We start from the raw sequence: 27086 nt of genomic DNA, 5'->3' as shown, positions 1-27086 counted from the left end.
CATCAATTATAACATTTACTTTGATTTCTTTATATTGTAAAATGTTGTAAATAATTGTTGATGATTGCATCTCTTGTCTTTTTAAATTAGCAGCTTTAAGTAGTAAAGCGTATACATTTAAAGGGGGGTGAAATGCTCATTTTCACTCAAAATCCTGTTAATCTTGAGTACCTATAGAGTAGTACTGCATCCTTCATAAATCCAAAAAGTCTTTAGTTTTATTATATTCATAAGAGAAAGATAGTCTGTACCGATTTTTCCCGGAAAAACACGACCGGCTGGAGGCGTGACGTGTGGGCAGAGCTAAAGAATCACGAGCGCCAGTAGGCTTTTGCGTTGAGAGCATGTGGAAGCTTGATATCAAAAGCATCCTAAAGGTTACATGTGTTTGCACTATATTGTTGTGAGTAACCTTTCTTGGTATTGCGGTTTCAAATATCCCACCATAATCTGTAGTCCGAACCTGTCAAGGGCTAATGGCAATGGCAGATACATTACTAATTAGTTTTAAGGAAAATCCTTTTCTTTTTTTTTTGTCAAATAACCCTGTGTATGTGTGTGCTCCCGCAACCCCCAGAAACCCCTGAATATAAGTAACCTTGTGTCATATACTGTTGAATAGAACAACAGAATAAAAATATCATATTGGTTTCAGTTACAAACCAAAATGTTTATCCAAAGGTAGGAAAGAAAGGGATTAAATTATGAGTAATGATTAAAATAAATTAGTAAATATGTTTACATAATCTGGCCTTCTAAAGGGCAGTTTAGTAAACTTCTTTAATTTATTTGTGCATGACTGATGTATAGTTTGTGTTATCCACAGCTCGGATCAGCGATCCTGGAGGCAGTTGAGCAGAATACACTGAGTGTGGAGCCTGTGGGATTCCAGCCACTGCCAGTGGTCAAAGCATCTGCTGTTGAGTGTGGAGGACCCAAGTGAGTGTGGCTGAATTCAGAGCCGCTTGACATTAGGCATGTTGTTCCAATAATCAGTGAAAAGAGTAGTTTTATAAATCTTCAGCTCTCCTAAAAATGAATGAACCAAGTATCCTGTAAATAGGCTATTACAGTGTCATCAAATGTGATTACTATTCAGATACATACTTACCTTTGTTTTTAAACATATATATTATTGTGCTTGAGACATTTAACCTTTCTTAAAATAAATGAGCGAGAAAATGAAAATTTTTACATTTTAATTTAATCTTTAATTTTAATGTTAGTACCACCCTGAAGATGCCCCTAAAAAAAACATAGGCCATGATTTATTTCAAATGCCATTATTTCGTACTAAGTATACTTCAAATCTTTTAACATATTTATTGACATATCACAAAAGATTTGCTGATATAAAATTATAATTAAACTTTATTTGAAATATTTCTTTATTGCACAGTGCACATTATTTATAATATACCTAAAATGTGTTTTAATATCAATATTAATAAGGATTGTATGATCTCTGTATAATATCAGTTTTTAAATGCAAGATATTAAAAGTGTACCTCAGACAGGGCTTGAAAAAGAAAAAAAAATTGGTTCAATCCTAGCAGAATCGATATGTTAACGTTTCTGTTCCAGCGTTTCTCTCATATTATTACCGTTCCAAAACCAGTTCGGGTGGAAGAAATACTGGTTAATAACGTTATTATTATTTTTTTTTTACATTTTATTTGCCTATAATTTGCCTAATAATAATAATAATAATAATAGTAATAAGTACAGCGTGTTCTTTACTCAAAAAAAAAAGGAAAAAAAGAGAGATCTGGTAACGTTAGCCAGTAACACACTGCACTTGTCACAGCCGATAGAGCATCATCTTTTCTAGATTTTGGCAAAATGTAGGCTACTAAAAAAACTCATTAATAATATATCAGCACTTTAAAGACTTCAAAGTATTTTTAAAGATATACAAAAAAAACACTTGTATAAGATTGCATTTTGAGAGTGAAAAAAAAAGTCACGACTCACATCACATTTTATTAGCCCTACTACTATCAGAAATAATGATGGTTAAAATGCCTGTAATCTAAAGCAAAATGTTTACAAACATTCTAAAAACAGTTATTAGTTTCTCTCCGAAACAAATCCTCTCAAGTTTAGGCTATAAAAATATCAATCCAAAAACAAATAAATTTAAGGTGAAGCTGATGCTTACCACTCTCATTCGGCACGAATCCAAATGTTTCCATATTCCCGAAGTATCTGGATGCTAAAATATGATTTACTATATAGTGTTTGTACTTTCATCGATATAAAACATCATCCTTCACATCCGCTATATCAGCACAGTGAGGTGCAGTCAAGCTGAATGCAACAAATTTTGTACAATGGAACAGTGTGACTTTTTATTTGTTTCTTTAACTGTATTTTATTTTGATAATGAACAGGCTTCAAAATAACAAAATTATGTTGTGTGTGCGCATAAGGTGTTGGGGCAATGGTAATACCAACGCTGACAGAAAGACATTTAAAGCTGTCAAGCTTTTGCAAATAAATAAAAACTGTAAAGCCTTTGCAAAATAAAGAAAACTACTCTTTGCTGTTTAAACTTTGGAACACATGTGTCACAAAGAATTGTAATTTAGCTAATTTTTACTTTTGTTTCATTAATCTGTCATTATGATTTAAGTGAAATATATTTAATGTAAATGCCTATATTCCTTTTTATGTAAACCTATAGTTTTTCTGTTTTCTCCATTCACAGAAGCGCTGTCTGTGCATGTGATCTGTTGAATTCATCTTACGCTATCCTCAGATAAACTCTAAGGGTGGTGCATTGCCATTGCGATTTACCTATGATGAATTTACAGCGGAGTGGACATATCATTCGTTGGCTTCAGTGCTAAATTTCCATTTGCCTTATTACTGGAATTTTTGATTGGTTGACATAAAAAAAAAAAAAAAAAAAAAGTATTTAATGATAACATAATGTAATTAACCGGTTAATGGCCATTTCAAATTTTCGATTCTGTTTGAAACTATCAAATTTGATTTAGTTTCTGTCTCTGGTTTTGTTCCTGTCAAAATTTTGTTTGTTTCCGTTTTCATTTTCGATCCTTGAACCCGTTCAGAGCCATGACCTGAAGTATACTTGCAATAGTTTCACTTTAGCACAATCAAATATACTTTAGTATATCTTTAGTTAGACCTCAGCACATCTTCTGCACAATTGTGCAGTAAAGCATGAAATTTAGCAGACTTTAAGTATACCAGTTTAGTATACAAAAAGTACAATTGCAGGGCATTTTTATTAAGCACATAAATATGTAAATGTATGGACAAAAAGGTCATATTGTCTTTGTGCATATAGATTAATTAGATAAATTAATAGAAACTAGGGGTGTCCATGGTTAACCGATTAACCGTTAAAAATTGCATAACCGAGTAAAACATTTTGCTCGGTTAAGTGACGTCAATGGCGTGCATTGAATTTAGTTGTAATACATTTTTGCACCACTAGAGACCGCCAGAGCGCTCCCAGACATTTGAAATGTGCACAAGAAGAAGTCATTTTTCTAATATGAAGCGGGCAAAGAAAAGTACAGCGTTGGAGCACTTTAAAATTGAGACTGACGGGGCAAAATGCAAGTATTGCAATACAGTGCTTAGATATAGTTCAAGTACAACCTCGTTGTTGTAATCTCAACAGCCAACACCCGGGCATCATTAGGCCGGCGGCGACACACTGGATGCGTGGCGAAAGCGTCTCAGCTGCGTGGCGTGTCTGTTTTTAATTCGGCTCCCATGTTAACAGGTTAGAGCTTGCCGACTGCCTGCGTGAGACGCAGGCGCAGCTCGACGCGTGCATGCTAGAAATAGAACCGACGCCTTGTTGGAAGCGTTTCCAGGCAAAATATAATAGGAAAATAGTTTTATATGTCATTTTGTACTAAAATACATATGAATTCATGACATTTTGATATTTGAAAGTATATAGGTTGACATAAATTCAGATATAAATGTAATTAAAAAAATAAAAAAATAATTATCAATTTTCAAATATTGTACCTGTCAAACATAGTCATAGTCATAGCCTTAGCGAGGCGGCCGCGGAGCCTGCTTGTTACCTTCGCCTAAACACGGAAAGTTACATGACTATTACTAGAGCCTGTTCCTTTATAACATAGCCAAAGGTCGGTGTATATTTGCGTTATACATTTTAGGCTTATTCTCAAATTCAGATTGTGTTAGGAGGCGGGATTATTAGGCAGTTTTAATAGGACAATTTGACCGGAGAGATTAAATTTTGTCGGACATTTAATTTTTTTTCGGCCAATGTCTGGCAATTACCGGACAACAGAAACCCTGGCGCACACTATGGTTAACTGAGTATTAACCGCTAAGGGCCTCGGTTAACGGTTAATGAAAAACTTGAAAACGTGCTGCCCTAATAGAAACAATAAAACTTTAAATTCACACAGCTATAGCTTACCTAGATTGTGGAGGCCAGACGTCAGCCTATTTTGTGGAGGTTTTCACTTTTTCCAGCACTCCTGTCTTTCCAAGGATGTATTTATGGAACTCTGCACAATTCATCACCAAATTCATTTTTACTTTCATTTCGTTGCGGACCAGGTTAAATGAGCACTCGTTTCTCACATCCGTCCATGCACCTTTCATAATTGAAAACACCTGTTCTGAGTACGCATTGCTCATGGGGATGCTCAAAATGATAGACAGCAGCTTGACTTGGAACGCAGACCTGCTCCTGAGTGCTTGAGCCCAAAGCTCACCTACATGATGACTGTGTATCTCCAGATGAGGCAATATCTCTTTCAGAACACAGCTCATCCAGGTCAAGCTCATCCTCCATCCGAAAGGCAGATACAGCTGCGGTTAATTTCTGGTAGCTGATTTCTTGCTTTTCCTTTAGATTGAAAGACTGGATGATGAACAGCTGCCCAGTTTTTAAGAAATTGAACCATTTCTAAAGGTATTGCTCCGCAATATCATAGAAACTCGTGAATTCTCTCTTGAGCCTGTCAACCCTAAGATTAATGGAGGAGAGGAGGACACGGTCAACTTTTGCTCTGAAAAAAGCATCTTTTTGCGCTGCTGCAGTTTGGTTCGGAGGCCGTTCATCAGCGCATACACTTCAGCTGAGGTGAGGCTGTCACTCTCGAGACTCAGCACAGCACCAGTGAACATCTTTAAAGTATTTTGCAAGAAGAAGAGAGTGACCTCCAACTCGCTGCATTCATCTTCCTCTCCACGCTCGTTACCCAGGAGCGCATCCCAGAGGACACGGGGCACTCCTCCTCTCCCAGCAACAAGAAGTAGCTCCACACAGCTGGCCAGTTGTTAATAAGTCTGTCAATTGCAGGGAGCAGGCTCAACCATCGTGTCGGGACGTGGCGCAACAGTGTATGGTACTCCATGTCAGTAAATTCAAACATTTCTTTGAGGGTGGAAACTCTCTTGGCAGAACAGCTGAAATGGTTGAATTATTTTATCACAATAATCTCCACATCTGTTTGCATTGCTGGCACGTTTAACGGCATTGTGTATAATGTGAGCTGGGCAGTTTGCAGGCAGGATCTTGCTGATTTTTTTTTTTTTTTCGATTTTGGTAAATGTTTTTGGAGTGTTTTCTGCCGTAATTCACTGCTGCATTGTCAGCCGAGTATGCCGAGATGTTATGGATGCTGAGTTTGTGTTCCTTTAATTTATTCAGTAAGGTGTCAGTGACAGCATCTGCGCTCTCGGCTGCCTGTCTAAAGAAATCAAGAACTCCGTTCTTGGGGTCTCCTCAGGAGTCCAGAATCTCACAGAGATTGGGAATGTTTTCACATTGCCTTTATTAGAGGCATCATTTGCAATGGAAAATAATATTTATTTTGACTTGAGGCTCTGGGAGAAGTCAGATGCAGGGGTGCCAGGATGTTCATGACCAGTGCTTCAGCTTTTGTGCGACCGCAGGTGACGAGGTTAGCTATAGCCGAATCAGAGTACAGTTTTGGTGTTAATTTCATTGCACAGTCAAGCTATCTGTATGATTATTGGTGGACCACACAGTGGAACACGGAGGTCAGCTCAGCAGCAGCTATTTTATTATACATGAAATCATCCTGCTTCTTAAAGAAGGACGAGACCAACGTGTTGGTCTTTACTATCGCGGTGTTGGTACAGTGTAGTTTGCTGCGAGCATGCAGCCTAAAATCTGCCTCCCCTCCATGAGAAACAACAAACTCTTTCCTACACACTTTGCAGAACGCTTTACTTTCATCGCTTAAGGCTGTGGCAATCCATGGATACTTCCCCACCCACTCCTCCCGGTACCTGCAGAGGCGTTTTTGCTTTTTAGCAGCGTGTTGGGGTTCCGGTACACCAGCCATGCCAACCGAATGAATGAAAATTAGCTTATCAATGCATATCTAAATTCGCGCCTAACTACCTGTTTGCTAAGATGCTGCAGCCAATGAGCAACCGGCGGGGGCTGCTTGCAGGATGACTCAACCTCCGCAGACAGTTTTTAATGTCTATCAGACAACAACTACTCAATTTCAGGACTGTCCCTAATTTTTCGGGATGTCTGGTCAACCTAGGGTGATGCGAAGAAAAGAATTAAGAACCGCTGATTTAGAACATTGGTTTTGAAACTTGTGAATCCATTAGAATCATTAGAAGACAGAATCGCGATTCATATATGAACAGATTTCTTATGTGCACCCCTAGTTTTCTCTTCCTCTTCTCTAAAGCAGCAAAACATGGCCTCAGCCCCTTTGTTGCATGTTCCGTGGGTGGGGTTTGTCTGGGTTTGTGATGTTCAGAACCCAGGAAGAAGTTTGTTTTAGTCCCTTGTCAGCGATTTTTGAAGGCATTAAACTGCCAGAATTTTAAAAGACGATATCTGCGTTTGCAATGAACTTTCAGTGCTGCAACTTTGCAGATATTGTTTATACTCAAACAGCAAAAATACACATTAACTAACATTTAAAAATAGTGAAATCAGTACAAATACAGTCATTCAATGTTAGTTCATGTTAATTCACAGTGCATTAACTAATGTTAACAAGCACAAATTTTAATTTGAATAATTAGTTAATTGGTAAATGTTGAGATTAACATCAACTAAGCTTAATAAATGCTGTGGAAGTATTCTTCATGCTTATTTCATGTTAACTAAATCTTATTGTAAATTATTTAAATTTATAGTAAATTCCCATGCTGGGAAACTAGGATTCCCTTATACATTCTTTTATATTTAACCAAAATCTTTTTATTAGACGTATTTAAAGTTTGTCAGTAAAGTTTGTCAGATCCATTACTACTCTGTATCTCTAATGTAGCTGTTTATTTTAATTCCATTGTTGCTAAAAATGTTGTGTAGATCAAGCTTGTCAGCATAACGTTCTTTCGTCATTTTTTTCTTTCTGTATTTGTGTATTTTTGTTGATTTTGTTCTCGTACCAATGAGCTCTTCCTGTGGCAGGATGGTACAGACTCTCGTGTAAGTGAATCGTAATAAGACCCTCGGTCCTCCTTATCTGACCCGTGCCACCCTGTCTCCCGATCCCCGTCTTAATTTTCCTAGTACCTGTGTTTCAGGGAGTTAATTTCTCAGTGCCTGTTTATATGTGCTTTGTTTTCGTTATTCACGAAAGTGTTTAGTTTACAGTCCTAAATGGCTCCTCAAGTTATATATAGTTACATATATTGTATATATACAATATAATATAGTTTTTAAAGCTTTGCATCTCTTTCCCACTGTGCAGGAAATGTGCCTTGTGTGGTCAAACCAAAACCTGCAAGCACAGAATCAAGTTTGGTGACTCCGGCAACTATTATTATGTATCTCCGTTTTGCCGTTATCGGGTGAGTATTGCATTATTGCCTTGTTGTAGGCTTCACAGCATCTCCTCTGAAATTGAGAAACACATATATTTGTTTAGTGTCATATGGACACTTAAGGTGATGATACACGGGGCAGCTTTTTTGAGCAGTGTTGCTTGGGCACTTTCCCATTGAGAATGGGCAACAATTTTGTATCTGGATACTTCAGTTCATGGGCCCTGTGTCTCACCTGGGTGCACACTGATGGCAACGTTGCCCGGCAACATTGGTCAAACAGTTGCCCGGTGTATCATCACCTTTCGGTAGATCAGTCTTCAGAAAAAATTGTTATTTCTCATTCTGCTGCATATCCAGAGAAAGCATATTTATGTGTTTCAGTGGTTGCAGAATTAATGCTTTGAAAGTCAAAATGTAATGTTTTAAAAGTATAAAACTAGATGAGTAAAGTTTGTACGAACTTTGAACCTGGGTTGAAAAAGCCTTGACTAGAATCTTGAAGCAGTTGGAAAGTTTAGATGGATTGATTAGATAGATGTAGGTTGCATATTACTAACATGTTACTAGTGTGTTTGTGACATGATTAGTGTGTTGTTAGTAAGTTGCTTACATGTTTCTAACACAATTAGCATGTTTCTTACATATTCTAGCATGATTAGCATGTTGCTAGCATATTTTAACATGATTATTGTGTAGTTAGCATGTTTCTAACTTAATTAGCATCTTGTTAGCATGTTTAAGCATGTTGTTAGCATGTTTCTAATATTATTAGCATTTTTCTAGCATGTTTTAGCATGATTAGCATCGATTGATTGATTGATTGATTGATTTTTGTCATTTGGAGTTTGAAAAGTCTTTGATCATTTGAACATTCCGTCAATGTAAGCCTATGGGAATTTTATAATTTTGAATCTTAATTTTTATGAAAACCTTAAATTGTATCGTTTAGAAAAATCAAAGCAACTAATTTCAGAGCAGTCTGAAGTTCTGACTCGTGTTTTCAGGTAGTAGCTTGAAAGCTCTAGGAGGAGATACTGACTAAAGTTTGGCTCAGAAGAACAAACTTAAAAAGCAGATCAGTAAGTTGGCTTTTTCATGCCAACTTAATATCAGAAAATGTATGGCAAGGCCCTGGAACTTCTAATATCAGACCATCCTACTAAATCAAGCAATTGGATAAAAATAGCAATTGCAAAGAATGGACCTGAAAGTCCGTTACAAATTCCAGTCATCTAGATTCACTTCAACACATTTAGCCTCTTTTGAGAGGCTGACTAGAAGACTTTTTCGAGAAAAACTGACATGAAGTCACAGCTAAGACTGATATGAGACCAGGGACAAAACCTTAGAAAATAAAATACTGTGTCTAATAAGACTACCATTAATCAGTGGGCATGGGAAATGAAAGGGGACATAACAAAAAGCTCATGTTAATGTTGAGTACCTATATATTAGTATTGTATCCATCATATCTCTGAAGAGTCTTTAGTTTTATCAGATTTTTAAAAGAAAGACACAGCTTTACGATTCTCTCCGAAAACAGTCAAACACCGTGAGGCATGCCATGGGCAGAGCTGAAGAGTTTTCTTTACAAATAAGTGTTCTTTAAAGGGGACATAACGCACACAGTTGCAGCCAATCATCAAAAATCATAATGCTCTATAATCTTTTACAAGGCTTTTTTTTTTTTTTTTTTCTACATGTGCTTACTTTTTACTTTTGATTGAAATATGACAGGCTTCAGATTGACCATGTCTGCTTTTTAAGTATTCAGTTTTTATACTTTGAATGTTATCATAGCATTGTTCTCATTTGCAATAGTGAGGTTTGTACAAATGTCATTTTTCTTCTCTACCTACTTCAGATCACTTCTGTTTGCAACTTCTTCACCTACATTCGCTACATCCTTCAAGGACTTGTCAAACAACAAGATGGTAAACTAATCCAACTAATCTCCCTTGTATTCACATCATTCAAAAATACGTATAAGCATCTAAGCTTGATGCGGTTTTCCACATGGATTTCTAGAAGTTTCTGTTTTAGTTTTAAATATAAAAATAATTGATGGTGTTCCAGTATGAAATCATTGTATATTCAAGTGAATGTGTTATGTAAGGTATATACTCATAAATGCTTTATTCTAATTGCTATTATTGTAATTTATTTTATTTTTTTTAAGAAAAAAAAAAATTCTGCTTCTGCTAAATAAGTTACTTTTCTGGTGATTTTCTGCATCACCAAACTACACTATGCAATCTACAGTTTCTGGTATCTACAAAGACTCTTAGACATTTAGGGAAACATGCTGGTCATGTAATTTTAGCCTGGTGGAATACATTGAGAGAGATAACCTGCTTCCCTGTAAAACTGAAATGTTAAAAATATAGAAAATACAAAACCAGTATAAACCAGTTCTCATCTTGTGGGTGTATACTAAAGGTTGACCGATATATTGGGCCGATATTTGTCTTTTTTTTTCTTTTCTTTTTTTTTATATATATATATATATCGGCATCAGCCGATATCCGTGTTTAGTAGTGCCAATTTAAAGTCAGGCACGTCGGCGGGCAGCCCGTGTTATTGGTGCAGTGGAAAGTACTGCTGCCGCATGTGAAGGACCCCAAGCCAAAACTTTTGGAAGATTCAACAACAGTCCTGAGAGATAAAGGTAGTCAGAGAATTTCACTCTGTAAATGGGGTGGAGAAGTTGGCAGCTCTCACAAACACTTCAGCGTGATTGAGGGCTACGTTACTCTGCCTCGCTCACAGACAGCACCGTGCTCGGAGAGACAGCTGTCCTGGAGCTGCCCAGAACCGTGAATCACATTTGTTCGAAAGCATGGCTTAATGCAGACAATAGCCAGGTATCCATCCAACTCATATGTATTTAGGGATGTCAGTATTCGATAATTTCCATGATTGATCATTGATTAAATTAACGATCAATTAATAACCTTAATGCTGCAAAATGCTTCTGCAGCAGTATTATTATTATGTGCAAAAGCCACTTGGAAAAAAAAGCTTTCTCACCCGAATTAAAGGGGTTTTAGTCTGAATAAAATGCTAGTAGCAGGACTGTAAAATTAATAGATGTGATTATGATCATCTGATAAAAGGAAGAGATCGTGCCATACGTTGGAGATCATTTTACTTTGTCGACTGTTGCCCGTCAAGAAGAACGCTGAATGCGCCTCTTTAAATGGTTTCATGGTGCTCATAGTTGTATTTTAAAAAGCAATTGCAATGTTTTCAAATGACACTATAAGCAGTGGTTTTCAACCTGTGGGCCGCGATGGTATTGCAGGTGGGATGCAATTACTATTAAAAGAAATAATAATATTATTCATATTTGTTAAAATGTCATGACATAATAACATCATTTCATATAATTAAAAAACAAAAAATATATATTAAACTGTAATAATGCTTCCATTATTCGAGCTGGCTGATTTATCTTAGATATTTTTGCTGCATAAGCTACAGAACAACAGCAGTTGTGCCAAGCGGTGCCATGCAGCCCGAGTTATTTTCTGTTTATTGCCAGTTCATTCAATAAAGACAGTTAACAATCTAGCTTCTGAGTACTAAGTTATTAACCCAACAATAGCGGGGTCAGTTAATTTTGTTGCAGTGGGCCTCGCAAACATATGTGTTTGGTTGTGTGAGCGGCGAGTTGAAAAAGGTTGGGAACCACTGCACTATATTATTAAAAATAAAATTATCCCAAACGGAACTCTGGCACTTGTGGTTGTGCTGCGCAGTTAGTTATTCTGTCTAGTGTACATATACAATTTTATATATATATATATATACACACACATATATATATATATATATATATATATATGTGTATATATGTGTATATATATAAAATTGTATATGTACACTAGACAGAAAAGAACATCCTTTTCACGTGAGCAAAAACGTCCTTGGCATAACAGCAGAGTGGATCGGTATACTACGGTCTATTTAAACTGACCAGTGTAACCTTTTATGTTTGGTTGACTTTATTTTAATAATGAACAGACTGCGATGTAAGTTTGAAATTAGAATGCACTTTAGATGTTCTGTGGCATTTAAACCAAACACAAATGTTGCTGGTTGCTACTGTGTTTGCAGCACTACTTTTTTTATTTTTGATATATTTTATTTTTTAATATATTTTCCATTTAATTGATTTTTATTTATTAAATTGTATTTATTTTATTTAAATGTATATTTCAGTTTACATTTCTGTTCCAACAAACTTGAAAAATTTTGCTTGATAAATGCTCTAACACTTTTGTAAATGATTGACTTGTAAAATACACTGTCAGGGTCCAGAAAAGTATGAAAAGCGTCGTCAGAATAGTCAGCGTAGCACCATTTTGGAGAATATGAGCTGTATGCAGGCATCTTACGATTGTCGCGTGGCTGACACAGAAGAGTACTGCCTGCTCATATTCTCCAAAATAGTGCTACGCTGATGTGAAGAGACAGAGGAGACAAATTGTTGAATAGTCATTATTTTTGTTTTATTCACATACAAAAAGTATTATCGTCACTTCATAATGTTACTGTTGTACCACTGATGGCATTTCTGAGGATGCTTTTCATTCTTTTCTGGACCCTGACAGTGTATTTTACTTGGCAGTCGATGGGACAGTCACAAGCCTCCCAGTTTTCATCCAAAATATGCAAACAAGGGAAAGTAAAAAATGCCATATAGGATGTAAAAGTGATGAAATAATAAATTTGTGTAAATGTGTTGTCACAACATAAATACAGATGTAACATGGGCCAAAAATTGAAAACCTAGCAGTATTACATGATTTGAAATAGAGAGAGGAAGACTAGTTTTGACTGGTTTATTGAATCCATGAGTTGTTGACTGGAGAACAGCTTCAGTCGAATCAGTACAATTAGTGAATGGATCATTCATTGTGATTTGTGAAATGATTCACAGATTCTTTAAAAAGAATCAGCTCATTCATGAGTCAAACATTGCTATCACCCTGGAAGAGGGTTTTGATTGATTTATTTATTTTTTCAATTAGAAATAATGAATTACAATTTGTTTTATTTTATGTTGTTTGCAACAGTGGTAAATGTAAAAATGCAGAAGTTTGCTCTTATGAAAATTTCCCTTCTAACACGTACATGTTGCTGTGTTTTACCAAGCAGAGCAGATGTTCTGGGAGGTCATGCAGCTACGGAAGGAGATGTCCAACACCAAGTTAGGGTACTACAAAGATGAACTGTGAACATAGCCATCACAGTCAAGAGAATTCCATCGTCTTAACCTGGCCACTCCTTGACATGATGGAGTTTACTAGTCCTGTCAGAGTGGCTTCCCAGGGACCACCACACCTCATTATATTAATTGAAACAGAAGGAGAAGACACTAAAGCATGAACTGTAGCTGGAGGTTGTGTTCTCTCTGAAGAATCTGCACATTGAAGGATGAAACACACTCAAATAAACGCATCTCAAACTCTCTTAGATTGATATGTTCAGTGCTGTAGCTAGCTGTGTGCTGTTGTGAAGTTGTGTTCTTATATCTGGAATGTTCTGTCTATATTCTCTCAGACCGCTGTGTGTATTTCCTCATGAGTCTCATCTAGCCTCCCTCATTTTGATTTTAGTGCCTTTCTGGAAGCCTGAATAAAGTTGTACACCTCCAGAGGAGAATAAACACTGGTGTTTGTCCTAATGAAGCAGTGACCTTCACAGCATGTGAAGATACATGAAGACATTTTGCAGCTGTAATGGGCTGTTCACATCAAGGATGATAAGTATAAAGATAACCATAACTATAAACATTTATTAATCATTCCAATTCTGATTGCCTTTCAGTGTTTTGATAATTCATCATGATAAACATCATGATCATTTTTAAAGGGATAGATCACTTTAAAGGGATAGATCACAATTTTGTCATGCCTCATGTAGACTTTTGTTAATCTCAAAACACAAATGAAGATATTAGTCATGAAATCTAAGAGGTTTCCGTTTCTCTATTGAAATTACAGGTAACCAAAACTTAAAAGATCCAAAAAAAAAGTGATGAAGTCTTTAAAAAACAAATCCATATTAATCTGGCTGTTTAATTCGGCTGTTTAATCCAAGTTTTGTGAAGAGGTAAGATTGCTTAGATAACATAAATTGATTTAATTTTGGATTTTATTCACATATAAACAATGATCAACACACATACACATATGGTAAACACAGAAGCTTGTGTGTGCATTCCAATGCCTATATAATATTTCAATCTTAAATTACCTGGACTTTTATAAAAATATATCCTAATATATCTTATAATATTTAAAATACTGACAGGCAATCAGAATTCACCCAACTTTGAAGAGTTGAGCATTTGAAGGCAGATGGCAAAAAATGCAGCACATGCTTATAATAAACAGAACATTACTGTCTGTTGGTGTGGATGCCAAATAAGTAAATTTTATAGTTTTCTTTACAGTTATTTTTGGTGTGAACAGGCCTTAAAGGTGGCAAGCATGAATTTTATCATCTTAATATTAATTTTAGAAAACCTAATTCTACATACTGGTTGAAAAAGCCATGTTGAAGTCACTGTAAAATGCATATAAAGACTTTTATCCACTATGTTAATTAACTATATTAGAATAATTATGATATATGCTCGAATATAAATTTATTCAAAAGTACATAATGCAGTTTTACACATACAGTAATCTGATGAATGCCCTTTTATAATGCTTCATTGTGAATTATAATAATGTTTAATTTCTGAAATGTTTTGATAAAAATTGGGGGCATAAAGTTAAACATGACATGGGGTGCACAGGCATCATCTAAATAAAATAAAAGAATTAAAATGAATAAAACATCAAAAATTTGCAGTATGCAACTGAAATATTTTTATAATAATTTATCCATCATAGCTGTTTATGTGTTGACACCCCTCCCTTGCCTTTTATTAAGGACTTTAAGAAACAGCTGCAATGGTACAGCAATAGCATTTGGCATTCCACCACGTATGCATGACTTTGTGACGTTTTGAGAGTATTATTCGCTTTTTTTGGATAAGTGGATATTCAAATCCCTGCCAATCAATTAAATGAGCAGAGATAACTGAAATTCACTTAATCGCTTATGCTTAAGCTCCAAACTTGCAGTAACCTGTACTGTCCATGGTGGAAGCTTTTAATTGAATTCAGTCTTTTTTCTTTTTTTTTTTTTTCTTTTTTTATTATGCTTTATGTCAAATATTTTCTCCATACTGTCTGACATAAATTGGCACTCATTGAGATACAGTTGTCCAATGGAAAAAGGCTTACTGAATGAATGAAATTATCTTCCAAAGGATCCTGGAGAAAGTAGCTGTTTATTTTTAAACACTGCTAGTAGCATGGAAATAATGTTATGATATTTATACTGTGGTTATATTATGTACATAACGCGATCAAAGACGGTTTATGTGTATACATGACTGATCAGCTGCAATACCGCTGTAACTTTTTATACAAAGGGAATAAAATATATATGAATATATAATGTAGTGAAATATGATGCTATAAACAACACTTCATGATTAGTTGATCTCTGCAGCTGCAACAGTGAAAGTATAGTAGAAGATTTCAGTGTAGTTCCGTATTTAATACTTATTTTATATGCAAAGATGTAACACAATCATAACAGTGACACCGAAGTCTTGGTTCAGCCAAGGAATCAGATAGTCTTCATTATTCAAAAGTTATTAGCATACATATTAGTGCAACTTTAGACAGTTGGTGATGCTAGAGGGTTTGAGATGTAGATTCCAATTACTATGAAATTACTACGGTTAGTGTTCAGACTCTTCTATCAGCATGTCAAATTTCTTTATATGTTATTCTATGGTTTTCCATAGACTCAAAAGAAGACAACGACTAACCTTTGATGCTCCCCCATAATAATGTGCAATATGTATACACTCAAATGTATTGTAAGGTCTAATGAAATGTGTAAGATAAATGTTTTTAATTTTAACATATGGTTAGACCATATGACAATTTCATAAATTGAGTCAATAAATTGAAAACTATTCTTGAAATTATATATAAACATTTTTCTAAACCAGATGAAACCATCATGAACACAGAGTTAATTTTTAAGAACCAGATTGTTCAAAGATTGTTGCTTTTATATATTGTGGGCACTCTTTTTGTCAATGACCCTTATTCAGATTGTTATTCATAAGTATATTAATGTAACTATAATTATTTGTGTATTTAATCAAAATGCTGTTGCTGCCACTCATGGCAGGTTTTAGAACACACTTTATGCATGATAAAATTACTATAATGCACTGCCTCTTGTGTGATACTGCTTAATTAAATAAGCATAACTTTGCAGTTTTAATTTCATTTTTGAAAAAAAAAGCTAAATCCAAATTGTGTTCACTTGGCAGCCAGTCATAGAGCATTATATTTTCTCCAATTCATGTATGGACAAGCAAATACTGCTGTTTTATCATTTATTTAAATACACTGAATACATAATAAACAGTGATAAAATACCTCCTGGTTACAAAATATTGTAACAACAGTTATTGCAAATATGTTAAACTATGACTGGCTATGTATAGTAAGCACTAAGTTTAATAGGTGCTCTTACTGAATCATAAATGCTGTTGAAGCTCCGTTTTCCTCCATTATTTGTTATTGTGAAATGAACAGGAGTCCAAGATTTCAGTGATCTATTTGCACAGAAATACATCCATCAGTCCCTTCAGTTCTTGTAGAATGTCCGTGTGTGATTACCTTATAAAGCAAACCTTCCTTTATGGCCTCCTACAGGTGTTTGCTTTGCAGTGGGTGGATTTTGGCTTTAGGGTCAGCGACCAAAGTACATGCAAAAGCACGAAGACTGCCAATTTCATTTAATAAGAACCACTTTTTCTGTTTCTATATACATTATTAATTATTTTAATGTAAGAATACATATACTCATGGTGTATTTGGAATAACTGATAGATTACACTTGAGCTGTTTACTAAATGGGTCGAAACCAACAGAAATTTTATGGCATTAACACATCTCAAAAAATTTGGGACAAGGCCATGTTTACTACTGTGTGGCATCCCCTGCTCTTTTCATAACAGTCTGCAAATGTCTGGGCACTGAGGAGACAAGATGTTCAAGTTTAGGAATAGGAATGTTGTCCCATTCTCATCTAATACAGGCTTCTAGTTGCTCAACTGTCTTAGGTCTTCTTTGTCGCATCTTCCTCTTTCATGATGTGCCAAACGCTTTCTATGGGTGAAAGATCTGGACTGCAGGCTGGCCATTTCAGTACCCAGATCCTCATTCCTCATTCTAAGCAGCCACACGCATGTACTCATGCAACCCCATACCATCCGAGATGCAGGCTTCTGAACTGAGTGCTGATAACAATTTGGGTTATCCTTGTCCTCTTTAGTCCGGATAATATGGCGTCCCAGTTTTCCAAAAAGAACTTCAAATTTGGATTCGTCTGACCACAGAGCAGTTTTTCACTTTGCCACAGTCCATTTTAAACGAGCCTTGGCCCAAAGAAACTGCCTACGCTTCTGGATCATGTTTAGATATGACTTCTTTTTTTACCTGTAGAGTTTTAGCTGGCAACGGCGAATGGCACGGTGGATTGTGTTCACCGAACAACGTTTTCTGGAAGTATTCCTGAGCCCATGTTGTGATTTTCATTGAAGAACGCAAGCAAAGGTCTGAACCAGCGACTTTAGGTATATTGCTGCAGAGCCAGTGGTTATCTTGTAGGCAAACATCACTACCTTGAATCTGATGCGAACAGCTATTGGTAACCAGTGCAAAATTATGAAGAGATGTGTGACGTGGGCTTTCTTTGGCTCATTAAAGACCACTCTTGCTAATGCATCCTGGATCAGTTGCAGAGGCTTGATAGTACGTGCCAGAAGACCTGCCAAGGGAGCATTACAGTAGTCCAGTCTGGAGAAAAACAACTATTAACTATATTTAAACAACTATATACACACTACAATAAATAAAAAAATATATACATTATTTGGGAACAGTTCTCCGCATTTCCTCTAACCACTGTTCTTTTGTAACAGTCTCAGACTGTGGGCAGTATACTTTGCCCCTGTACTGGCTATGTCCCGTTGCACTGGTTTTGAAATGTCCGCACTTCTTGCAAGTGTTTGCCTCTACAGTTCTCTTGTTGGGTCACAACTGTAGGCTGTGACAGTGGCATCCCCTGAACCATTGGCATTCCCTGAACCATTGGAATTCCCTGGACCATTGGAATGCCCTGGACCATTGGAATGCCCTGGACCATTGGCAGTCTTTGAGCCATTGGCATGCCCTGGAACACTGGCACACCCTGAAGCATTGGCACACCCTGGAAACCTGGTGTTGCAGGTATAAGTATTTTGGGTACCATCTGCACTGATGCTCCAGGTGCTGATGGCATAACCAACATAGGAGTCTACTGTATATTGGTGCCTTGGGTCTGAGAGGGGGTCGTCCAGTAGAAGTGTGCCTCTGTTTTGCCTGACCTGCTGTGCTCTCTGGTAGCTTGTAATGGTGCTGCTCCACTGGTTGTTCTGGCTCAGTCCGTAGGCGTTTGGCAGCCTGGAGAGGTTCCTGAGCTTCAGGGAGGGGCTGAGGCAACTGAATGCCCTGAATCAGCACAGACAGTTCCTGCTTTTTCTGTCTGTTGTCATACCACTGAATCAGGGTATTCTGGTTCACCGCAGCTGGTTGTAACCATGGGGGAATAGGTGTTATTGACCCTGACCAGCTGTTGCCTGTTAGTGAGGAAAGAACAGTACCAGTGAATAAGATATGGGTTTATACCCATGTGAGCCATTTTAGATAACAATATGTCCGGTTTTATTGTATTAAATGCAGATGAGAAGTCGATGAACAGCACCCTGGCATATGGCTTTATTTTTGGAGTTTTGAGACCAAATGCATGAGCGTGCCAACAGCATCCTCCGTGCTACGCTGTTGCCTGTATGCAAACTGGAATGGATCCAGTATGTCCTGTGTAGACTGAGTGAGTACAGAGGATATGATTTTTTCCAATGACTTCATTAATACTGATGTTAATGCTACCGGTCTGAAATCATTACACTCCTTGGGGCATGATTTCTTTGGTAGAGGGATGATGTGCCAGATGATCTCCCCCAGCGGCAACAGTCAGGCCACTGAGCAGGTGCGCTGCTTGCTCCCAGCATACTTCTGGTGGTGCTCTCTACTCCTGGGGTTTTAGTGGGCCTCCTTGGTACTCTGAAGCGTCCACTCAGCAGTCTCTTCTGGTGTCGAGCTGCATACACCACCTGTTGCTTGTCCTGGTCAGGCAGGTTCTGCCAAAGTTAAATTGTGGTGCTGGCTTCCTGATTGGTCAGGCTAAGGGCTATGTGACCCCGGAGCTCCACCAGATATTCTGCCAGCTTGTCCACATGTTGCCAGCTTGTCCTACATTTTGGTAGTCAACAGCCTATTAAGAAAACAAGCACAAATAATAATCACATTTGTTTAATGCCTAGTTCCATAACTAGTTCCATTGATGTGTTACTGTTTAACACAATCTGTATAGTACAAATCACTAACTAAATAAAACTTATTTGATGCATCTTTGTTGCCTACTAATGACTTTAGTTTAAAATCTAAGCAAATTCTGGATATAAAGCAGTGGCAAGAAGTATATGTTGATCAATCCTTATTTTAATTTAATGTAGTTTATTTGAAAGAAATATAGAGGAGTGGCACTTACAGTCTCTTCATCGTCACCATCATCCTGACCAGCATCCTCTGGCTCTGAGGAGAGTGGTGAAACAGATGTTTCAGAGGGAAAAGGTGGCACAGCAGTCCCCGAGGGTCCAGGTGATGAAGGAGCAGGTGTAGGATCAGGGACCAGTGAAGGGGATGTGGAACCCAGTACAGCCGTGTCACTGCTGGTGACCACGGTGGAAGAACCCAGTGTCAGAGTGGAGGAGGGAGGTGACAGAACATCCTCGGGATCTGCAATGGTGTGATCCTCGCTGACATCACAGAAGCCCTCATCTTCATCTTGCTCCTCCACATTAAGTTCCTCGATGAGCTCTGCCGTCTCTTCAGAGTCTGGGTTCATGTCCTGCAGTGCCTGACCAGTCTGCTGGAACAGATACTGCACTCCAATGAGCTCACCTGGAATACAAAAAAAAAAAAAACAATAAAGAGGAATTAAATACAATTGTTGTGCATATTTGATACATAAGGCCTTTGTAGTAGTTCATACAGTGTAATAGTGTGAGAACATGGAGATCATAGTAGAGGAGAAAAAGAAAAAAGGCAATAAACCTATAACTGTGGGGCTAAAACGAAGCAATACAATACAATGATGACTGAGAAACATACAAATAAAATTACTCAAAAGGCTGATGAGCATATTTGATACTTACATGTAACTTGACTTTTCTAATCAAGTAAACCAAAGTAACTTCAGTTCAGTAAATGGTCACCTAATATTACTTATTATATCTGTGATAAAGCGAGAACCACCACTCACTAGGGGATGTTGTGAATGTCCTTAAAAGATGTTAAATGATGGCTCAGCCCGCAATAGCACTTATGTGCAAGTGAAATTTATTTACAGTGCCAAAAAATAAACACAGTCCAATGGTGAAAAAAATATATATAGGTGCACAAAGTACCAAAGAAACAACAAACAGAAAAATAAAGAGGGAATAATCCAAATGAAAAAAGTCAATATACAGGTAAGTATCCACAATCTACAGGAGTTAGAAAAGATTGCTTGAGGCACCACAGTTGTTCTCTCGCTCCGACTTGGTAACCAAGTCCTGAGTTTTTCTTCTTCTTTCAATTTTTTTGCGGTTGGCAACTAACTTTAATAGTGCATTACCGCCACCTGCTGGACTGGGGTGTGGTACTGGATTCTAACCTTTCTAAAAAAAAAAAAACACCCAAATTATTTTAATTAGTCCTGTATTCCTTAGGAAACTAAATACATATTTAAAACATATTTCACCTGAGCTTCTTTGTAGGATTTCTTCTAAGTTTAATCTTAACTGTTTTCTTTTTAATTGTGATCTTAATCTTTGTCTTTCTTCCTGATATTTAGGACAATGAATTATAACATATCTACAGACTCTGGACATTCACATAATTCACAATTGCCATTTTCATGTTTCTTTATTATTACCAGAGTTTTATTTAATCTTGTGTGTCCATATCTCATTCTTGACAACACATCCTCCTCCTCCTTGCTTCTGTTGATATTTCTGCCCTTTCCCACTTTATTTTGGATATTATAGAACTGTCTTCCAGTCTGCCCATTGTCCCATAATGTTTGCCATTTGCTCTTAACAATGTTTTTAACTATACTCTTAATTTCTTCTTTGCTGTAATTAACCTCAATATCTACATCGGAATTTCCAGCTGCTTTCTTAGCACATTTGTCTGCCAACTCATTTCATGCGACTCCTATATGGGCTGGTACCCATATAAGAGTTATCTCAGTTCCTGCTTGTATCAGATTATTTGCAATTTGTATTATTTATATTACAATATCCTGTCTTGATTTTGACTGACATGTTTTAATGCAGATCAAAGCTGAGCTTGAATCTGAAGCAATTACTGCCTTCCCTGGCCTATTAACTTCCACCCACAGCAGAGCTAGCCACACAGCGACCAACTCCGCTGTATAAACTGCCAAATCATCACTGATTCTTTTACCAACTTCTACTTTTAATTTTGGGATGACATATGCTACCCCCATTCTTTTATCACTCTGTTTAGATGCATATGTATATATACTTACATCCTCGATAATTTCCAACTGTTTCTGCTCTTGCCCTCTTTTCCTGTTGACTAAGGTTTTCATTACTATGTACCTTACTAAATGTCTTAGCCATTATCTCTGCTTTGCCATTACTATTAGTGATAACATTTTGACCTTCAATCAATCCCGGATAATCATATTCTTTTCCACTCCCTTTCATTTTCTTTATCATACCCCAAACTCTCTCCACTGGAGTAGTTCTTCCTATTGAGTCACAGAACCTTCTCCAACAACCATTCTTAGCCTCCCTTATGGTTTTCCTGACAACTGCTTGAGATTTCTTAAATTCAATTAGGTTTTGATAATTATGTGTTCTTTTCAAAACTCTAAAAACTTTATTCCTATCTTTAATTGCTTTTTTGCACTCACTGGTCCACCATGGTACTATTTTACCTAGCTTCTTAGGTTTAGATTTTGGAATGGCTACACTTGCAGCCCTGATTATTCCAACACTAATATCTTTACACAAACTTTCAATATCTGTATTTCTATCTACTGCTGACATCATTTTCTCACTAATCTCTCTAAATTTTTCCCAATCTGCTTTCTCTAAAACCCATCTCTCATTTTTAACTTCACGTTCAATTGCAACTTCCATTCCTACCTGAACTTTAATTGGGAAGTGATCACTACCTATAGCGTTGTCCTTCAAAACCTCCCACTCACACTTGTCTGCTAATGTTATTGTAGCTAATGTGTGGTCTATTGCTGATTCTGTTCCCCTAACAACATCCATTCTTGTACCTGAACCATCATTAAGACAAACTAACTCTTCTTCATCCATAAATTCTAGAATCACATCCCCATTACCATCATTCTTAACCCCCCACAGTGTGCTATGGGCATTAAAATCACCTCACCATATCACTTTCCCTTTTGTATCCTTCCAAATTTCTGCTAATTGACTTGATTCTAATTGCCTACATGGATTAGAAAAATGTATAATTTCTATATTACCCTCTTTTGACCAAATCTCAACAACAATGTATTCTAGATCTTTCCCTCTTTTAATTTCCCTATACTGAATGCCTTTTTGTATAAATGTTATAACTCCCCCACCTTTTCCATTTTCTCTATCTCTCCTTACTGAGGAATATCCTTTAATACTAAAATTCAGTTTGGGAATCATCCAAGTCTCCTGTATACAAATAACATTGGGTTTAACACACTGATTATCAACATAATTTTTAAATTCCTGTCCATTCGCTATTAAACTCCGGGCATTCCATTGCAATATAATCAAGACCATTAACCCGATTCAACCCATCCTTGCGATTGTTGTACCTCTTCATTCAAAGTGTCTCTGACTGATTCCCACAACAATTCTTTCACATCCAAGAATTTCTCAGCGGATCTAACTATAATTTTAATTCTCTCTGTCCTACTTGTTGTCTGTGCTGAACAATTGACGATCTCAGCCATGAATAAAAAATAACACAAAGTTATTTTTTGATACAATCAAAATCAGTTTCTTCTTTGATTTTGTCACACTCTGTACACTGTCTTCCCTCTTTAACATTCGAAGCTGAACCTACCACTGCCCTTTTAACAGTCTTTGTTGCTTCTGCATAAGATAAACCTTGATTTACTTTGAGCCTCTGTACTTCCTGCATTCTCTTGCTTACTTCACATCCTCTGTATGCTGAGCTGTGTTCCCCCCCACAATTACTACATTTTAACTTTGCATCGTTATCACACTTCCCATACTCATTCTCTCCACTACACCTACTACATCTTTGTTTCCCCTTACACACTGCAGCTATATTTCCATATTTTTGACATTTATAACATCTAAGTGGTGGTGGAATATACATCTTAACTTCATAACTCATGTATCCAACATATACCCTTTCTGGAAGTTTATCTTCTTCAAATGTTATCACAATTGAAAGACTATCAGTAATAACTCCATCTCGTCTTGTTTTTAGTCGCTTTGCTTCCTTTACTTTGGCATTATTTATGCTTCCTTTGACATCATCCACAGATTCCCTTAATGGGATCCCTGAAATTACTCCCCTTACAAGTTTCTTGTCATACACCACTGAACACTTGACTCCTTTGCCATTTATTTTATTAATTATGATTGCCTTTCTTTGCTGTTCTTCATCCTTACATGTAACCATTAGACATCCATTTCTCAGCTTTTTTGCGCTCCTTACCTCTCCAAATTCCTTATGTATTGCTTTGGTTAATTGTATTGGACTCCAATCTTCAAATGTAGATCCATCACAAACCAATTTCACAAATACTTTGTATTCTACTTTACTCCTTTCCGCTATACTACTTATTTCCTCTTCGTCACTAGATTTTGATTTATCCTTTTTTTCCGTTTTTTGCCCCTGACTTTCATCCATGCTCCACTTTCCCCCCTTTCTTCCATTCCCTCACATTCACTTCCTGAAACATCACTTCCCCTTACACTTTCCATACCATTCCCAGTCCAGTTTACCAACCGAATTCACTTCCTCTGATCACAATCAAGCGCCGCGAACGTAGCCTGAACACCCAAGTCCTGAGTTTCTTCTTCTTCTTCTTCTGAATTTTTATGGCGGTTGGCAAACCAGCTTATGGTGCATTACCGCCACCTATCAAACTGGAGTGTGGAGCCCAGACAAGCAAGGAAATAAAAAAAAAAAAAAAAAAAAAACTAAATTATCCCGTATAACCCTATGTCTTTAATAAATGTAATAATGGCTCTATACTTCTTCCATTGCTCAAAATTACATTCCAAAAAGCTTTGTATATTGTAAGTGTTAATGTCCAATTTTTCCATTTCTTGAATAAGCAATATTCTTTCATTTTCGTACTGTTGACATGAAAATAAAATATGCTCTATTGTCTCTGATTCATCACAATTTTTACATTTACCTGTTGCATGCTTTCCTATTTTAAAAAGGGAATAATTTAGTCCAGAATGTCCAATTCTAAGACGTGAAATGGTAATATCTTCCTTCCTGTTCTTATATACACTTCTTCCATTTCCTACAAGTTGTTGGATGCTATTAAGATGTCTGCCCTTGCTATCAACGTCCCATGCTTCTTGCCATTTACTATGAGTGACTTCTTTCACTTTAGCCTGAACCTCTTTTTTACTAAGAGCCACTTGTATGTCAACATCTGCATGATTTAAAGCTTGCTTAGCTAGTTTGTCAGCCACTTCATTAGCCTCTACTCCCACATGAGCAGGGACCCACAGAAACATAATAAGACTAGTATTACTATTTCTCAATAAACTTGCTAGAATATCATAAATAATATCTTGCCTAGTTGATTTTAGTCCACTTGCAAGGCTTGAAAGTGCTGCATAAGAATCAGAAAAGATGACTGCTAACCTAGGTTTTACATCCTCCACCCAATTAAGTTCTACCAGAATGGCAATAAGTTCTGCTGTATACACCGATACATTATCAGTTAATCTTTTGCTGATATCACATTGAAATTTAGGGATATGCACTGCAGAAGCAGTTCTTCCAGAGGCAGGATCTTTAGAACCATCTGTTTATATGTGCAACCACGATGTATAGCTTTGATCTATATATTGCTGTGCAATAATGTTCTTGGGGATATCCTTGTCATTGTTAATTTGCGTTTGAATTTGAAAATCAACTAATGGCTTTGGGAATATCCATGGTGGAATATTAGATACAGACACTATTGGGCTAACTTCTAATCCATCAATACCAGCTTCTAATGCTTCCCTGTTAGCAGTCCATCCAAAGCTTTTAATAGTCTTATTCCCATTTTCCCAGCATTCTTTCATAACTCCTTTTACTGAATGACTTTCCTTATGCCCTTTTATATTAACCCAGTAATTCATTCTAAGCTTATACCTTCGCAGGTAAAGAGGAGCTTCTCCAAGTTCTACCTGCAAGGCTGCAATGGGAGATGTTTTGAAGGCACCACAACAAATTCTTAGAGCTTGACTTTGTATAGTTTCAATCTTTTTAAGTTAGGTTTCAGATGCAAATCCATAGATAATACTTCCATAATCCAGGCTTGACCTGATTAATGTACAGTATATTCTTTTCAGTGATATTCTGCAAGCTCCCCATTCAACCCGATAAACATCGTAGTATATTAACTCCTGTTTTACACTTCTCTATTAACTTTTTAGCATGAGTAGCAAAAGTCAATCTTTGATCCATCCATACTCCAAGGTATTTAACTGCTGAAACTTGCTCCAAGCCCTGTTTGTATAATTTCAATTTAACAACTGGTATTCTTTTCTTTTTTGTAAAGCAAATAACTTGAGTTTTTGCTACTGACAACCTAAAGCCCCAGTTATTTGCCCAAGCTTCAACAGCTTCCACTGATTCTTGTAACTTTTTTGACACACAAATAATATTACGTCCTCTTTTCCAAATTGCCCCATCGTCTGCAAATAATGCCCTACCTATATCACCTTTAAGATTATTAAAAACATCATTTATCATTATATTAAATAACACTGGACTACAAACACTTCCTTTAGGTGTCCCATTATCTATCTTATATGTCTTGGAATACTCTACTCCTACCCTTACTTGTATTGTTCTTTCAAGAAGAAAGTCCATAATCCAGTTATACATTTTCCCTCCGATCCCCATGCATTTAAGTTTTATTAGAAGGCCCTCCTTCCAAAGCATACCATATGCCTTCTCAATGTCAAAAAGAACCCCAACCAGAACTTCTTTATTTACTTGAGCTTTTCTGATATCAGCTTCCAAGCTTAACACAGCATCCATTGTATTTCTCCCTTCCCGAAATCCACTTTGGTATGGTGACATAAGTCCTTTACTTTCCAGAACATAGTTTAGCCTGTATATAATCAATTTCTCCATCAATTTACACAAATTGAAAGTCAAAGCAATTGGTCTATAACCAGTTGGGTTTGATTTATCTTTACCCGGTTTACCTATTGGAACAATTATTCCATGCTTCCAAGAGGGTGGAAGCTTTCCCTCATTCCAAATCCTATTAAACAGACATAAAATCATATTTAAAGATCTGTCAGTCAAATGCTTGATCATTATATAACACACATAGTCTTTTCCAGGAGATGTATGTTTAACTCCACCTAGAGCTCGTTTTAATTCATATAAAGTGAAATCTGCATCTAAAGCGTCTCCAGAAGGATTCCTTTTAATCATCACATCTGGGTGCTGATTCTTATTCTGCTCTCTAAGTCTTTTTGCTTCCTCTGATACATTATCATCACTATGAACTCTGACAAACACTTTAGCCAACATTTCAGCTTTTTCATTGTCGGTTACTGCTATTTTTCCTTCATCATTTTTTAAAACTGGAAGAGTTTGACTTCTATATATTCCACCCATTTTTCTTATTGTCCCCCACACTTCACTTATATCAACATCATCTCCAATTGTACTACACCAATCTCTCCAGTATTTCTTTTTAGCAGCACGAACAGTCCTTCTGTCCTCAGCTTGTGTTTTCTTATATTTAATAAAATCCTCAAATAAATAAGTTCTTTTAATTTG

The 27086-nt window shown here is 36.7% G+C and overlaps 2 protein-coding genes across 8 annotated transcripts in view; one reads left to right on the top strand and one right to left on the bottom strand.

Moving 5' to 3' along the window:
* The window catches only part of LOC113048250 (rab-3A-interacting protein-like), a 30716-nt gene extending 17245 nt beyond the window's left edge, over positions 1-13471 (top strand). For 3 of the 5 annotated variants that reach the window (XM_026209949.1, XM_026209947.1, XM_026209945.1), the window contains 4 exons: positions 827-939; positions 7722-7821; positions 9662-9731; positions 12958-13471. In XM_026209949.1, coding sequence (XP_026065734.1) covers positions 827-939; positions 7722-7821; positions 9662-9731; positions 12958-13040 — 366 coding nt within the window. In that variant the 3' untranslated portion in view covers positions 13041-13471. The remainder of the gene's footprint in view (positions 1-826; positions 940-7721; positions 7822-9661; positions 9732-12957) is intronic. The other 2 variants (XM_026209946.1, XM_026209948.1) reach the window with 2 other exon arrangements.
* A 3517-nt stretch (positions 13472-16988) lies between these two features.
* Positions 16989-24133, bottom strand: LOC113048249 (uncharacterized). 3 transcript variants are annotated; one of them, XM_026209941.1, is made up of 3 exons: positions 20207-24133; positions 19540-19952; positions 16989-19263 (listed from the first exon to the last, which is right to left on the bottom strand). In XM_026209941.1, the coding sequence occupies exons 2-3, from the start codon at positions 19894-19896 to the stop codon at positions 19180-19182; spliced, it is 441 nt and encodes a 146-aa protein (XP_026065726.1). In that variant the 5' UTR covers positions 19897-19952; positions 20207-24133; the 3' UTR covers positions 16989-19179. The 3 variants fall into 3 exon arrangements, with proteins under 3 accessions (XP_026065726.1, XP_026065728.1, XP_026065729.1); XM_026209943.1 differs by having other exon boundaries at positions 20314-24133; XM_026209944.1 differs by having other exon boundaries at positions 23766-24133.
* Positions 24134-27086: the final 2953 nt, after the last annotated feature.

Source organism: Carassius auratus, chromosome 29 (genome assembly GCF_003368295.1).
Source record: "Carassius auratus strain Wakin chromosome 29, ASM336829v1, whole genome shotgun sequence".
NCBI lineage: Eukaryota > Metazoa > Chordata > Actinopteri > Cypriniformes > Cyprinidae > Carassius > Carassius auratus.
Note: the sequence above shows the minus strand (reverse complement) of the source record. Positions and strands in the feature narration are given on the sequence as shown.

Excerpts from the sequence above, each read along its gene's own strand:
- LOC113048249 (XM_026209941.1), bottom strand. The coding sequence starts at position 19,896 with ATGAACCCAGACTCTGAAGAGACGGCAGAGCTCATCGAGGAACTTAAT. Across the intron at positions 19,264-19,539 it reads ATGGTGACGATGAAGAGACT|GCTGTTGACTACCAAAATGT; the intron begins GTAAGTGCCACT and ends TTTTCTTAATAG.